The 17300-nt window shown below is 46.9% G+C and overlaps 1 protein-coding gene across 2 annotated transcripts in view; it reads left to right on the forward strand.

The window, feature by feature from the left end:
• Nucleotides 1-17300, forward strand: part of ME3 (malic enzyme 3) — a 222921-nt gene that overhangs the window by 92703 nt on the left and 112918 nt on the right. For both annotated transcript variants that reach the window (XM_070782863.1, XM_070782864.1), the window contains 2 exons: nucleotides 12622-12755; nucleotides 15909-16058. In XM_070782863.1, the coding sequence (XP_070638964.1) occupies nucleotides 12622-12755; nucleotides 15909-16058 (284 nt within the window). The remainder of the gene's footprint in view (nucleotides 1-12621; nucleotides 12756-15908; nucleotides 16059-17300) is intronic.

Genomic DNA, 17300 nt, shown 5'->3' on the forward strand with positions numbered 1-17300 from the left:
GAGGTCACTGCCCCCAGAATCACACAGCTGGAGAGTGGAGGGCTTTACTGTAGCGCTTTGGTCTTTCGGTCCCCCGCCAATACTGGCTGTGTGAGGGCAGCACCTCCACGTCCTGGTCGTCGTCCCACGGAAGGGAGACGGAACTGCAGGTCCCGCTGGAACGAGATGTGCCCCTGTGTGCACCTTGAAGCCAGGCAGCCTCTGTACCCTTGCAGCCTATGGCACCAAAGCCCAGTCTTTGAGCCCAAAACTCTAGGGTTCGTTCTCAGTGCTCAGGAGCAATGTATCTTCCACTCTCCTTTTGGGCATTTACAATCTGTTTCTGGATCTGTGATTTTGCCCCTGTTCACAGAAGCATGTCTGGGAGGAAGGCCATTCTCAGGTCTGTGTCTGCTAAGACTTCCCGATGCTTGTGCTTCAGTTCAGTTCAGTTCAGTTCAGTCGCTCAGTTGTGTCTGAATCTTTGCGACACCATGAATCGCAGCACACCAGGCCTCCCTGTCCATCACCAGCTCCCGGAGTTCACTCAGACTCACGTCCATCGAGTCAGTGGTGCCATCCAGCCATCTCATCCTCTGTCATCCCCTTCTCCTCCTGCCCCCAATCCCTCCCAGCATCAGAGTCTTTTCCAATGAGTCAACTCTTCGCATGAGGTGGCCAAAGTACGGGAGTTTCAGCTTCAGCATCATTCCTTCCAAAGAAATCCCAGGGCTGATCTCCTTCAGAATGGACTGGTTGGATCTCCTTGCAGTCCAAGGGACTCTCAAGAGTCCTCTTCAACACCACAGGTCAAAAGCATCAATTCTTCAGCTCTCAGCCTTCTTCACAGTCCAACTGTCACATCCATACATGACCACAGGAAAAACCATAGCCTTGACTAGTCGGACCTTTGTTGGCAAAATAATGTCTCTGCTTTTGAATATGCTATCTATGTTGGTCATAACATTCCTTCCAAGGAGTAAGCGTCTTTTAATTTCATGGCTGCAGTCACCATCTGCAGTGATTTTGGAGCCCCGCCCTGCCAAAAATAAAGTCTGACACTGTTTCCACTGTTTCCCCATCTATTTCCCATGAAGTGATGGGACTGGATGCCATGATCTTTGTTTTCTGAATGTTGAGCTTTAAGCTAACTTTTCCACTCTCCACTTTCACTTTCATCAAGAGGCTTTTTAGTTCCTCTTCACTTTCTGCCATAAGGGTGGTATCATCTGCATATCTGAGGTTATTGATATTTCTCCCAGCAATCTTGATTCCAGTTTGTGCTTCTTCCAGCCCAGCGTTTCTCATGATGTACTCTGAATGTAAGTTAAATAAACAGCGTGACAATATACAGCCTTGACGTACTCCTTTTCCTATTTGGAACCAGTCTGTTGTTCCATGTCCAGTTCTAACTGTTGCTTCCTGAAGCCCCCCAAATATCCATCTCAAAGAAATGCCCAGGGGCCTTCATAAACCTGGGGTTCAGTCAGAGAGCAGCAGTCCCAGTAACCTCACTTCCTATCGCCAGTGGGAATCCACATCACCCTCATAAAACTCACAAGCAAATTAGAGTCATGGAAAAATATGCAAGAGCAGGAGGAAATGCCTTCCCGTCCCCTAACAGCTAATCAGCTTTAATTGTACCGTTTCGCAGCTGACTGCCCCCAGCCATGGCTCCTCTCTGCTGTTGCAGCTGATTGGTGGAGGAAGCAGGCCACAGCGTAAGCCTTCAGCCCAAAGCATGACGTAATGGTGGTGGAACAGAAACCTTTACTGTTACACGTGTGTGTGCTAATCCTTCCTTCCAGCAGTGACACTGCTCCAAGGAAACATGGCTCCGTGCGTGTCATGGGCCAAGCACGTAATCGCAGCGGCACAAGCACACCTGCTTTTCTCATAGGCTGATGGGCCCGGTGCTAACACAGAGGAGCAGTGGCTGAACCACTAAGGTAACTGGCTGTATTTGGAGAAGCAGAATAATTCCATCTCCAATCAAATCAAGTCAACTCAGTCAAAAGTGTTAGTCGCACAGTCGTGTTCACCTCTTTGCGACCCCGTGGACTGTAGCCCACCAGTCTCTTCTGTCCATGGAATTCTCTAGGTGAGAATACTGGAGTGGGTAGCCATTCTCTTCTCCAGGGAATCTTCCCAGCCCAGGGACTGAACCCAGGTCTCCCACATTGCAGGTGGATTCTTTACCATCTGAGCCACGAGGGAAGCTCAACTCAGTCAACAAACTGTTTAACCTGGCCACTCTCAGGAGCAGTTCAGAGCAAAGAGTGTGAACTTTAGAAGCAAGTGGATCTGGGTTCCGCTCCTGGTTCTTCCATCCACCTGCTGTGTGACCTTGCCTAACTACCTTTATTTTATTTTATTTAATTTAACTTTACAATATTGCCATATATCAAAATGGATCTGCCACAGGTATACATGTTTTCCCCATCCTGAACCCTCCTCCCTCCTCCCTCCCCATACCATCCCTCTGGGTCGTCCCAGTGCACCAGCCCCAAGCATCCAGTATCATGCATCAAACCTGGACTGGCGACTTGTTTCATATATGATATTATACATATTTCAATGCCATTCTCCCAAATCATCCCACCCTCTCCCTCTCCTACAGAGTACAAAAGACTGTTCTATACATCTGTGTCTCTTTTGCGGTCTCGTATACAGGGTTCTTGTTACCATCTTTCTAAATTCCATATATATGCATTAGTATACTGTATTGGTGTTTTTCTTTCTGGCTTACTTCACTCTGTATAATAGGCTCCAGTTTCATCCACCTCATTAGAACTGATTCAAATGTATTCTTTTTAATGGCTGAGTAATACTCCATTGTGTATATGTACCACAGCTTTCTTATCCATTCATGTGCTGATGGACATCTAGGTTGCTTCCATGTCCTGGCTATTATAAACAGTGCTGCGATGAACATTGGGGTACACGTGTCTCTTTCAATTCTGGTTTCCTCGGTGTGTATGCCCAGCAGTGGGATTGCTGGATCATAAAGCAGTTCTATTTCCAGTTTTTTAAGGAATCTCCACACTGTTCTCCATAGTGGCTGTACTAGTTTGCATTCCCACCAACAGTGTAAGAAGGTTGCTTTTTCTCCACACCCTCTCCAGCATTCATTGCTTGTAGACTTTTGGATTGCAGCCATTCTGACTGGCGTGAAATGGTACCTCATAGTGGTTTTGATTTGCATTTCTCTGATAATGAGTGATGTTGAGCATCTAGCCTCAGTTTTCTAGTCCATAAAATGGGGATAACATCATAGGATTGTTAACTCAGGGTTGCAGTGGGGATTAAATGAGACGATAGTACAAAGTGCCTGTCTCAGTGCCTGACCTAACCCAGTGGGTGCTCTTGTTATTGGTGATGATAGTTTTGTGCTTCCGCCTGTATTAGCTGCTTCCAAGTGTCTAGTTCGCACTACCCCGCGTTTGTTAATTAACTGATGCTCGAGAAACCAAGCAAGAAATGCCCTTCATGTGCTAAAATGTATGGCACTGACTCTAAGAGAGAGGGGAGAGCTGAATGAGGTAGGGTATCAGGAAGACCTCCTGGAGGAGGTGGCCTCGACTGGGGATTGGAAGATGGGAGAGGAGCGCGTCAGAGCATGCTGGACAGAGGTCCTCCTGGAGGAGGTGGCCTCGACTGGGGATTGGAAGATGGGAGAGGAGCGCGTCAGAGCATGCTGGACAGAGGTCCTCCTGGAGGAGGTGGCCTCGACTGGGGATTGGAGGATGGGAGAGGAGCGCGTCAGAGCATGCTGGACAGGGATCCTAATGTGGACCAGAGTATGACAGGCAGAGTGAGCGTGCCTGCTGGGGGCGGAGGGCAGTTTGGCGTGGGGAGCTCATGGGGCTGCAGAGGCAGGAGCCTGGCCTGAGTCATCGGAGGCGCAATTATGCTGGATGTGGTGACGTCCCTTTAGGCCCCCTCTGCTGGACGAGCTCCCGACCACCCTCCAGGGCTTGTCTCCAGGATCGCTCCTGAACTCTCTTGTGTCACCCTGCCCCATGAACAGATAACAGTGGTAATAATGAGAATATGTGGTGTTCCCTGAGCACTTCCAGTGTGCCAGTACCCATGCTGAGCATTTCACACCGGTATTTCAGTGAATCCCACCGCACGTGACACGGCCTGCATCCCATTTCTTAGGTTGGAGAAGTGTCCTGCCCGAGGCAGAGGCCCCGGATCACCTGTACACGTTAATCCACGTGTCTTTGCTCGTCGACCCAGAAGCGCATTTCTTTTTGGGCTGTCTAACAGGGTACACCTTGGCACAAAGTAGGAATTCATAAATGTTTGAACAATGAATGAAAAGAGAGTGTCAAGTGTACAGCAGGACTCTGGAGCCAGAGGCAACAGGCAGATTGCCAAGAGGGGCAGGGAGCCCTCCTGTCGGGAAGGCTTAGTTTTTGAGGAGCCGGCCAGTGGGAAGCCTGGGTTTCTGGACAGCAGGAGGCTTGGGCCGGGCCCGGCCTCACAGGCTCACTGCCTTCAAGCCACTTGATGGTGTGGGTTCTCGGTTGCTAAGTCATGTCCGACTCTTGTAACCATGGACTGTAGCCCACCAGGCTCCTCTGTCCGTGGGATTTTCCAGGCAAAATTACTGGAGTGGGTTGCCTTTCCCTTCTCCAGAGGATTTGATGCTGGAATCAAATGTCTTATCTCCAGTGCCAGTCTCTGATGCCAATAAGTTTGTCCTGGGTTGAGCCCACAGGTGAAATTCAGCAGCTGGGCCAGAGATGCTCATTCAGGGAAGACGATAAGATAGGTAAGGTCGGGGTAATGGTTGAAAGCTTAACCCTGCCGAAGCTTAGGCACCGACCAATCAAAACAGTCCCAGACTTTTGGTGCTAGAGCAGGATATTGAAGCCACCCACTTTGCCAAACGTTAACCCATTGTTTGTTGATCTTGGGGAGGTTCCAAAGGTTCCCTGGGAGAAGCCAGAGCAGGTTGGGAGGGCACCTGGCTGGGGGGAGTAGTCAGAGAAGTGGCTCTGTAGCAATTCAAATATTTCAAAAGAGTCACAACTGGCAGATTCCTACCGGAGTGTTGTAGCTGAACACCCCAAGGTCACTTTCTGCTAAGAGAATCAGCCATTTTTCAAAACCCCCTTGTCCTATTTTGAAGACTTTGTTAAAACTTGATGATATGGGGCTTCCCTGGTGGTCCAGTGGTTAAGAGTCTGCCTTGCGATGCAAGGGACACCAGTTAAATCGCTGGTCCAGGAAGATCCCATATGCCTCAAGCAACTAAACCCAAAAGCCAAGCCCACGTGCTGTGACTCCTGAAGCCTGCGCACCTGGAGCCACAAGAGAAGCCACCACAGTGAGAAGCCCAAGCACTGAACCGGAGACAGCCTGCATGCAGCAGTGAAGACCCAGCGCAGCCAAAATATCGAATAAAACAGTCTTTAACAACAACAACGAAAACTGGATAATATGACCCAACACTTTATTTGGCTAGGCATACAGAAACCATAAATTCTCAATGCAGTAAGAAGGATTAAGGACTGACCCCCCACCCCCACCACCACAATCAGCTTCTTCATGTTGTACAAACCTTACTCCTGCCTTAGGACTCCTGGTATACCTTAATATGGAATACCATATTCATTTCCATATTAACATGGAAATTATCCAGGCCAAGAGCCTGAGTGCTTTCTCCTATACAGTTCTAATACTTTTCCCTTACACCCTAGTGAATCATCTTTGGCCTGTCCTATTTTGGAAGCCACAGTAAAGCTAAAGTACCTGCACTTCTTCTCTGCAAACTTGTAAATCTGAGGTTGCCTTAACATTAGTTTCAGGGTGAAAAGAAGCTTATAGAAGTATTTTTTTTAATCCCTGAAATTACCAGTTGCTAAACAGTCATACTTTTTCCTGAAATACCAAAGAAGTTGGTGGCAGTCAGCCAAGAGAAACAGCCTGTAGAGAGACTCGAGCTGTTATTAAAAGCCAAGTGGTCATTAACAAAGATGATGTCATAATTAAATGTCCTGGCCTGCCTGGGATCCTGGGTCCAAGGAAAGACAATTCCATTCTTTACTAAACCAGTGAAGACTCACCTGCCTAATAGTGTTTAGTGAAAGTACGAGATGTTTCCTGCAAAAGGATCAGGGACCTCGGTGTCATACCAAGCTTGCAGAGGTGATGGCCAGCACAGGGAATTTGTGAACTGGTGATTTTGGGCTTTGATGAAGAAAACTGGGAATTTTATGTGCCCAGAGTGCTTTGCAAAACGCCATGAGTCATATTTTCAGAGCCGAGCCTATCCTAAGATAGGTTTTTTCTTACAGTTCCAGCAGTTCTGAGAGGAGGAACAATGCCTCAGGATTTTTATAAGCCGAGTCATCATTGCTCCTTTATAAAAATATAACCGCAGCCCAGAACTCGTAGTTTCAGAGATTCCCAAGTTACAAAACAAAAACGAAGAGGAATTGGGAATAGCCAAGGAATCTAACTTTTATTTACTTTTCCCTTCTATTTCTCTTTTTTTCCCACCCTTCCTTCACCAGCACCATCCCAACTCACATTTTCTGAGGTCCATCTCACCAAGGTCCTGGCAGGGTGTACATGATATAAGTGGCAAAGATGCAGCCACTCCTGAATAGAGGCTCAGAAGGAGGAAACAGACATGTGGACACGAGGAGGGGGGGTGAATTGGGAGATTGGAACTGATGTATGAGCATTGCCATGTGTGAAACAGATGGCCAGTGGGAAGCTGCTATATAGCACAGGGAGCTCAGCTTGGTGTTCTGTGGTGACCTAGAGGGGTGGGATGGTGGTGGAGGGGGCAGGAGAGCCGTCCAAGAGGGAGGAGGTGTATGTACATATATAGCTGATTCACTTCATTGTACAGCAGAAGCTAACACAACATTGTGAAGTAACTACACCCCAATTTAAAAAAAAAAGAAATGCAGCCTGTGATCCACTCTTGGTTCTGTCACTTACCTCTAGTCAAAGAAATCATCAGGAAAAAAGTTATCACACCGAATGGTTGTAAGATGCATCTTGGTTTAAGAAACAATAAAATATGGGTCAATAGCTGTGCAACTTCAGGAGCATCAAATAACATCTGGTGCTCAGTTGTGTCCTCTGGACAGTAGAGGGTACAAGACCTCCTCACAAGGTGATTATTAAGGATGGCGTGAGATTGGGTATTTATTAGTCCTTTTCTTAGAACTGATGATAGCATCAGCTAGGTGGGATAATCAGTATATGGACTTGAATCGCCCTGTCATTGTTAAATTCCCTGTAAAGGCTCAGTGGTAAAGAACCTGCCTGCCAATGCAGGAGACCTGTGTTCGATCCCTGAGTCAGGAAGATCCTCTGGAGAGGGAAACGGCAACCCACTCCAGTATTCTTGCCTGGAAAATCCCACGCACAGACGAGCCTGGCGGGCCACGGTCCGTGGGGTCACAAAAGAGTCGGACACAACTTCATGCCTAAACAAGAAGAGGCACTTGTACTCATTGCAGATGAGGCATTTTCCAGCTGGTGGAAGAATGGGAAGAGTTGGTGCTTCCTACCCATTCAAGCTCCTCCTCCCCAAGGAAATCTGGGGACGCTAGACACCCGTAAGTGTCAATTAGTTTTTACTTATCACCTACACAGCCTTCGCTTCTACAAGGAACCTTCATCACCTGAGGCTCATTATGAAGAGAGGGCTTAACCCGCGTTGCCCCAGCGATCATCAGCCTTGACTACAGTGGGGGTCATCAGTTCAGTTCAGTTCAGTTCAGTCGCTCAGTCGTGTCCGACTCTTTGCGACCCCATGAGTTGCACAACGCCAGGCCTCCCTGTCCATCACCAACTCCCAGAGTTCACTCAAGCTCACGTCCATCAAGTCCGTGATGCCATCCAGCCATCTCATCCTCTGTCATCCCCTTCTCCTCCTGCCCCCAATCCCTCCCAGCATCAGAGTCTTTTCTAATGAGTCAACTCTTCACATGAGGTGGCCAAAGTCCTGGAGTTTCAGCTTTAGCATCATTCCTTCCAAAGAAATCCCAGGGCTGAACTCCTTCAGAATGGACTGGTTGGATCTCCTTGCAGTCCAAGGGACTCTCAAGAGTCTTCTCCAACACCACAGTTCAAAAGCATCAATTCTTCGGTGCTCAGCCTTCTTCACAGTCCAACTCTCACATCCATACATGACCACAGGAAAAACCATAGCCTTGACTAGCAGTATTAATTAATGAATTAGTTAATTAAGGACTGTTCTCAGTCCCCTACACAATCCTCCCCGCTTGGGGATTCTGCTCCCTTCCTTGTTAATGTCTGCCACGCATGGAGCCACTCTGGGCTGACCCCTTCGGCCACTGCCAGGGTAAGAAGGTTGAGGGCGCCTACACTGTTTTCTAGGCAGTTCTAGGGCAGCCCTCATTCAGCAGAGCCACCCGGAGTTCTACATGGAAGAGGTGTCTTTTTTTTCCACAGGATGTTGCTCTTCATCACTTCAGGATAAAGGCAGGGAAGTTGGACTGCTCATATCCCCCAGTATCCCTTACGAGAACAGTTCCTGCAGCTTCTGCCAGCAGACACCATCTCCAGAGGGTTTAACTGGGCCAGGGAGCAGATTCCATGACGTCTTACTTATCCCTCGTGTCTCCCTGCTGGTGCCCAAACCAGAAAGGGCCATTCTGTGAAAAACACTGGTCAGACGATGAAAAGATAAGCCACAGACTGGAAGAAATATTTACAAAACACACATCTGATGCAGGACTTGTATCCAAAATATGCAAAGAATTCTTTTAAAACAGCTTTATTGAGTTACAATTCACATACCATACAATTCACTCATTTTAAGGATACAGTTCAGTGGTTTTGGGAGATAATCTGGTTTTAACTTTTTAAGTTGTGGTCAAGTATATATATATATATAAAACAAAATTTGGTTAAACCATTTTTAAGTATACAGTTAAGTGCCATTAAGTACATTCATAATGTTGTGCAACCATCATTACTATCCATTTCCAAAACTTTTTCATTGCCCTAAATAGAAACTCTGTTGCCATTAAGTAGTAACGCACCCACGGCTTCCCCACCACCCAGCCTTTAGTAATCTCTAATCTACTTTCTGTCATGATGAATTTGTCTATTCTAGATATTTCCTGTACGTGGATTCGTATAATATTTGTCCTCTTGTATCTGGCTTATTTCATTTAGCATAATGTTTTCAAGGTTCATCCATGAAGTAGCATGTATCGGAACTGCATTCCTTTCTATGTTTGAATAATTTTCATTGTATGTATACACATCTTGTTTATCCATTCATGTGTTGGTGGACACCTCTGTTGATTCCACCTTTTGGCTGTGGTGAATAACACTGCAGTGAACATCTGTTCAAGTCCTTGCTTTCAGTTTCTGGAATGGAATTTTTGGGGTCATATGGTAATTTTGTGCTTAGCTTTTCGAAGAAATTCAAAATCGTTTTCCCATAGAGGCTGCAACACTTTACATTCCTACCAGCAATGTACAAGAGTTTCAGTTTCTCCACATCTTCACCAACACTTGTTATTCACTTTTATTTTTTTTTCATTACAGCCATCCTAGTGGGTGTGAAATGGTTATCTCAGTGTAGTTTTGATTTTATTTTCCCTGATGGCTAATGGGCTTACCTATTAGCTCAGACAGTAAAGCATCCGCCTGCAATGCAGGAGGCCCAGGTTCGATCCCTGGGTCAGGAGAATACCCTGGAGGAGGGCAGGGCAAGCCATTCCAGTATCCTCGCCTGGAAAATCCCATGGACAGAAGAGCCTGGCGGGCTACAGTCCATGGGGTCACAAAGAGTCGGACATGACTGAGCAACTAACATACACACAATGACTAATGATAGGCTTCCCGAGTGGCTCAGTTGTAAAGAATCCACCTGCCAATGCAGGAAACGTGGGTTCCTTCCCCCGGTGGGGAAGAACCCTAGAGAAGGAAATGGCAACCCACTGTAGTATTCTTGCCTGGGAAATCCCATGGACAGAGGAGCCTGGCAGGCTGCAGTTTGTGGGGTTGCTTAGCAACTAAACAACCATGATTAATGATGCTGTATATTTTTTCATGTGCTATTGGCCATTTGTATATCTTCCTTGGAGAAATATCTGAGTCATTTGCCCATTTTTTACTTGGGTTGCTTTTCCTTTTGTTGTGTGTTGTAGAAATTATAGATTCTGAATATTAAGCCATTATTAGACCTGTGATTTCCAAATATTTTCTCTCATTTTGTAGGCTGTCTTTTCCCTTCCTTGGCAGTTTTCCTTTATACACAAAAGTTTTTAGATGGAGTCAGTTTATCTAATTTTTTCTTTATTGCTGTTGCTTTGGTGCATATCTAAGAATCCATAGTCAAACCCAAGGTCATTAAGATTTACCCCTGTGTTTTCTGTAAGAGTTTTATGATATTAGTTCTTATATTTAGGCCATTGATCCATTTGAATTAATTTTTGTTTTGGTGTGAAGTAGGAATCCCCTTGAATTCTTCTGCACATGGCAATCCAGTTGTCCCAGCATCTGTTCTTGAAGACATTATTCTGTCTCCATCAAATGGAATTGGCCTCCTTGTCGAAAACCAATTTTCGTAGATGTATGGATTTATTTCCAAATTCTTGATTCTTTTCTATTGATCTGTATGTACTTATGCCAATACCACACTGTTTTGATTACTGTAGTTTTATAAAAAAATGGTTTTGGTTGCTCAGGGTGCCTTGCTACTCCATATGAATTTGAAAATTGACTTTCCTATTTCTGCAAAAGATGCCATTCAAATTTTGATAGGGATTGCATTAAAACTGAAGATCTAAGAACTATTAAAACTAAACAATAAGAAAAAAAGAGTAAAAAAGGCAAGAATTTTTTAACAATACCTCTCTAAGAAGATGTACAGGTGAAAAATGAGCATATGAAAAAAAATTGTTCAACATCCTATGTCAATAGGGAGTTACAAATTCAAGCAATAATAACATACCACTACATACGGTGGGCTACATCCCATGGGGTCTCAAAGAGTCGGACACAACTGAGCGACTAACACACACACACACACATATCTATTACAAAGACTAAAATTTTTAAAACTGACAACACTGATTGCTGGAGAGGAGGTGGAACAACAGAAACTCATTCGTTGCTGGTAGGAGCGCAAAGTTTTGCAGCCACTTTAGAAAACAGTTTGGCAGTTTCTTAAAAAGCTAAATATAATCTTACCAGGCATGCTCAGTTGCTTCAGTCGTTTCTGACTCTTTGCAACCCCATGGACTTTAGCTCACCAGGCTCCTCTGTCTGTGGGATTCTCCAGGCAAGAATACTGGAGTGGATTGCCATGCCTTCCTCCAGGGGAATCTTCCCGACCCAGAGATTGAACTCCTGACTTTTTTGTCTCCTGCATTGGCAGGTGGGTTCTTTACCAGGAGAGCCACCTGGGAAGCCCCTCAAGGGATACAGAGCCAGCTAAAAGAGTTTTCAATGGCCAAAACTAGAACAGCTTGAGCAAAAAAAATAAGACAGTATTGGATTATAACCCAGAGCATAAAACAAATAGCCATGAGTTCATTCTAATATAAATAAATGACTGAACAAATAAGTGAGGGAGAAGAGACAAATCTCCTGTGTAGAAGTCCAAGCAAGGCATAACTTCACAGTGGAGAGTCCTGGCAAGCACTTCTTCACCCACGTGATCTCGGTCAATAGCAACAATGATAAGTTGTGTTGGTCATATGTGCCTTGATCTGATGTGATAAAAATGGCACTTTACCTCTGTGGTCTTCCTCCTCAAAACCCATTAGCCCACTTCTGTCATGAGAGAAGCATGACACAAATTCCAGTGGAGGGAGAGTGTACAAGATACCTGACCAGTCCTCCTCAAGACACTCCAAGGTCATCAAAACCAAGGAGGGCCTGAGAAACTGTCAGAGCCAAAAGGAGCCTTAGGCGACCTGATGACTACATGGAATGTGGGGCCCTGGATGGGATCCTAAAAGAACAACGAAAAAAGAAAAAAAAACTAGGTGGAAAAAAAAACTAGGAAATCTGAATAAACCAGGGACTTTAATAATAATGTGTCATTGTTGATTCATTAATTCTAACAAATATACCAAAGGGATGGAAGATATTTACTAATAGGGCAAACTGGATGAGGAAATATAAGGGAACCCGGTACTGTCTTGTCAATTTTTCTATAAATCTAAAACTGTTCTGGGGACTTCCCTGTAGATCCAGTGGCAAAGACTCTATGCTCCCAATGCAGGGGCCCTGGGTTCAATCCCTGGTCGGGGAACTGAATCCCACACGCTGCAACTAAGATCCGGTGCAGCCAAATGAATAACAAAAGATGAATAAATGTTTAAAAAAAAAAAAACTGTTCTAAAAATAAAATACATTTTCAAAAAGAAGTATAAACCAAAAAACCCTGGCAATATACACATTTTCCATGTTTTTTTAAGAGGAAGCTAGACTCCAGAAGAGCCAAGATGACTGACGCAGGATGGCCTGGCTACTTAAAAGGCAGCAGTGGGCTCTGCGCCCAGGGCCCTCGCTGCTGAGTCTCAGTGCCTGTGGCTGGTCTGGGGATGGAACCGCCGCTGCTCCCGGGTTTCCTGCACACCCACTTATGTGCATGCGTTTCTTTCCTGTTCTCCCCAGGGCATGGCCTTTACACTTGAAGAGAGGCTGCAGCTTGGGATCCATGGCCTCATCCCCCCCTGCTTTCTGAGCCAGGACGTCCAGCTCCTCCGGGTCATGAGATACTACGAGCGACAGCAGAGTGACCTGGACAAGTGAGTGCCGGATGTCTGTTCTCTCACCCAGCGCCGGGCTCAGCTCTGGTCCTCAGATGGTTTTCTGGACACTCTCTAGCTAGGAAAGGCCAACAGCCCCGAGAGAGCCCAGACCCAGCCTTGCCTTCTACAGGGTGATGGTCTCCCTGAGGGACAGGGCTTGTTGTGATCGAGCCATGGTCCGTGTGTCCTGGGAGGACTGAGAAGGTTGCCTGAACTCCAACCAGGGGGATCTGGTTGGGCCTTCCAGAAGTGATGAAATCAGAGTCAGCCCAGGAAGCACCAATAGTACCAATGGAAGTACCAATGGACTTCAGCATTCAGCAGTGGGGTTCCCGGAAGGATTTCACTCAATGGGAAGGAAGGGAGCAAAAATGTGGGCCTATACGCAAAGAGTCAGACACAACTGAGCACGCACACACGTAGAGAACTGTGGACACAGCAGGGGAAGGGGAGGGCGGGACAAGTTGGGAGAGTAGCACTGAAACATCCATTACCATACGTAAAATAGGTAGCCAGTGGGAAGAGCTCAACCCAGTGCCCTGTGGCAACCTAGAGGCATGGGATGGGGCTGGGGGTGGGAGGGAGGTTTGAGGGGGAGAAAACATGTGTGTACTTCTGGCTGATTCACGCCGTACGGCAGAAACCAAAACAACATTGTAAAGCAATTATCCTCCAAGTGAAAAAAAAATTTTAATCTATAGGAAAAAATATAGGGGCAGATGGGTTAAGGAAACAGTGCATGGCCCAGGTTCCTGAAATATAAGGAATGTGGTGGAGCAGAAGGGAAATGGACAGGGTCACCTTGGGCGGACCTGGGATGCCGTCCGTTGGAGGTTTAGGGAGAGCCCCGCCTCCCCTCCGGTTTCTCCCGGTGGGGATGTTGAAAAGAAGAGTCAGTGGTGTTCACAGGGTCAGCTTTACCCGTCTTACTAAAGAAGGTAGTGACCTGGCAGGTCTCATGGCTGTGAACTTTGGCACAGCCAGGATTTGAACGCAGACAGTTAGCTCCAGAGTCTGTGCTTTGAACCTCTCTGCTACACCATAGCTAAGAGGTATTGAAGCTTAGTGGCTACAAAACTATCCTGAGTTCAGATCCTCATTCTATCACTTAAGAGCAAAAGTTCCTTAGTCCAAAATGAAATTCACCTTCCTAAAGATATTAAACCCTAAAAATCGAAGTCCAGAATCCTCCCCTTTCCAGTTCTTTCCAGCGAGATGGGCCTCACCCACATGCCTGGGAAGACCTGGGGGCAGTGGATGTGCCTGATCCTGTGAGCTCGAGGGGGCTTGCTCCTGAGGACCTCTCTGACCCATTCATTACGGGAGCCCCTCCTTCCAGCAGGTGCTTAGGGAGAAAGGCTAAGGAGGCTCCCCAGCTTATGGGTAAAGACAGTGGTGTGCTGCTAAGTGCTTAAGGAGCGGTTCTGGGGCCAGGGGGTGAGGATTTAAAGCATTTGCCAATTTCATGATGCAGATACTCCCGCCAAGGTCAATTTCAGCTTATCAACTTGACATCACTGAATGCGGAATTGAGAAGAGATGTGTACTAGTGGGTGCTTAGTAAGGGAATCATTACACTCGTAATGAGCTAAGATCCTGACTATTCTAAGCATAAATCCCCCTTTCCTGAAAGTGCCTTTTAGAGCATAGTAACGGACTAGTGCCTTTGGTGAGGAAGAAGAGGCTGAAGCCCCAAGAAGTCACAAGACTTCCTCAAGGTCACACAGCTCGTGAACAGCAGAGCTGAGATTCACACCCAGGAACCTGACGCCTCGCCAGGGGATCATTCCCCTGCCAGATCATTTTTGTCACCCCACTCCATGCCAGGGCCTCACGCGCCCTCATTATCTCTCCAAAACTTAAAGGTTGTGATATCAGCTGCCACTTAAACCTCATTGGGCTACCGCAGTGGCTTGGCTGTAAAGAAACCACCACCAGCGCAGGAGCTGCAGGAGATGTGAGTTCAGTCCCTGGGTCAGAATGATACCCTGGAGGAGGGCATGGCAACCCACTCCAGTATTCTTGTCTGGATAATCCCATGGACAGAGGAGCCTGGCAGGCTACAGTCCATGCGGTCGCAAAGACTCAGACACGACTGAGCAACGAACACTTTCAATTTCACACCCTACTGGGAATTTCAGTCCCTAAGTTTTTTTCTCCCAGACTGTTCTGTGTGAAGTGTGAATGAAAGGCCCTTTTCCTGGCTTACTGATTCCAGGCTTCAGGAAGTAGGCATGTTTGCAACATGCTTCCTGAGATCACTTGGTGCTCAAACACTTGTGAACTCTACTTGTGACAGGAACCAGGCCTGTGTGACAGGAAGGACCAGTTCATATACCACCGGTCCGCCTAGCATTTTTCCCAACCTCCCCCAGCCCCAGAATGCTGTTATTCTGCTGTTGTTCATTACTGTCCACATAACTATGACCTAACTAGCCATCTTGCATCATGGCTGAGAGCACAGATTCTGGAGTTATATTGCATAGGTTCAGATCTCTTGGTGAATTATTTCATTTCTCTGTGGCTTGATTGTCTCTAAAATGGCCAGATAGCAATTATATCCCAATAAAAAACATAAAATAAAATGACCAAAATTATATTACCCACCTTACAAGTCATTGGGGCCTTCCCTGGTGGCTCAGACAGTAAAGAATCCCCGTGCAGTATAGGAAACATGGGTTCGATCCCTGGGTCCAGAAGATCCCCTGGAGAAGGTAATGGCAACCCACTCCAGAATTCTTGCCAGGAGAATTCCATAAACAGAAGAGCCTGGCAGGCTACAGTCCATGGGGTCGCAAAGAGCTGGACATGACTGAGCGACTAAGCACACATACGAGTCACTGGGAGGCATGTTCCCCATGTCAAATCCATTAATGAAACTGTTGGGAATGGCACCTACATCGTGTAATAATAAGGGCCATTGTTGTTGTTGTTAGTCACTCAGTCGTGTCCGGCTCTGGGTGACCCCATGGACGCTGTAATGCAGGTCATATTCCCCACATTTCCTAGATGATGAGACTCATGCTCAGAGAGGATGGTGATTTGCCCGTGAAGGTGCCCAGGGAGCCCTGGGTTTCCACGTCGAGGGCCGTCCGTGCTGCCATGTGGGGTGTTCATGTCATCAGCTTGGTTCTTGCCTCCTCTCCCAAGGTACATCATCCTCATGACGCTCCAGGACCGGAACGAGAAGCTTTTCTACCGCGTGCTGACCTCAGACGTGGAGAAGTTCCTGCCCATCGTGTACACGCCCACCGTGGGGCTGGCCTGCCAGCACTACGGCCTGACCTTCCGCAGACCCCGGTGAGTGGCCTGGGGCCAGGGCTCGGGGAGGGGCCGTCTCCTGGCCGGGTTCAGTCTTCTCTCTGGCCTTGCTTGCTGGGACCCTGGAGGGGCTTCCTGGGAAGAAGCAGCCCAGCATGACATTTGTTTTGAGCTTTTGCTCTGGGAAATGAGCCCATGTGCAGAGAGGTGAGCTGAGACAGTGTCTAGCAAGGGGACCTCGGAGCCTCTCCACCTCCAAATAAGAAACACCCAACATGTTGTTCAGAGTTGGCCCGGGAGGTATTTCAGCTTGTTTTCCTCTCCTTTATCTACCCACCACCTCCTTCCCTCTCCCCCTCCAACCCCACTTTCCCAGTCATCTCCAAAGTGCAGACAGCTCTCCTGCTAATTCGGGTCAATGAATAATGGAGTGCTGGATACCGGAGACTGAATTCTTTTGCTGATTCAAAGAACCAGCATTCCTTTATTTGGGCTCAACCCAGATTCCACTCAAAATGTCGCTTTATTCGGCAAAAATCTGGCACGCCATTTTCTTTCCGAGCCAAAGAATTTGGGGGCAGTTTTCTAAAGAGATCACCTGTTTGTCTTTTTCATGGTGAGTTCAGCATATATATTTTTAAAAAATGAAAAAGGAAAAATGGAAGGATTTTCACAAAGTGCTCAGTGCAAGGTAATTGTCAACACGTAGTTCTAGCACTGATGATTAAAGAGCTCCTGAGTTTATTATGTGTCGTGGGACATTGTTTCAGCCTGTGTTAGAATACTGTGCACAGATGTGTAATTTACATTTACATAGAATTTATGAATCTGTGTTATAAATCATGCACTGTGTCAGGAACATGTCATCATGGATCTAGAACATCTTTCATTAATTTGGATAAGCAGTATTCCAGTTCTGAAGCCAGCATTTGGAATGAGCACTGCAGGCCCAGGGAGTTCCCGGTGTTACCCTTGGTAGAGGGCAGCGTGTCCCACTTCCTGTGGGTGGGCATGTCCACATGCTGCAGCATATTTGACCTCATCACGCAGAGCAGCCGTGTTTCAGCCATCCTGGGGGCAGGGGACAGTGTGCCCAAACTCCAGAGCTGATCTGGTCTTCAGCCTGTCTCTTTCAACGGGAAAGAGAGTCATCTCTGAAACCAATACTGACCGAGACCTTGGGAGCTGATGGCACGTTTCTGAAGGATGCAGGACCCTGTTTACTACCTCCCGGTTCCTTGCAGAGCCTCCCTCCTCACACAGCTTGTGTGCTGTGCTCTG

The sequence above is a fragment of the Bos indicus genome, chromosome 29 (genome assembly GCF_029378745.1).
Source record: "Bos indicus isolate NIAB-ARS_2022 breed Sahiwal x Tharparkar chromosome 29, NIAB-ARS_B.indTharparkar_mat_pri_1.0, whole genome shotgun sequence".
In the NCBI taxonomy this organism is placed as follows: domain Eukaryota; kingdom Metazoa; phylum Chordata; class Mammalia; order Artiodactyla; family Bovidae; genus Bos; species Bos indicus.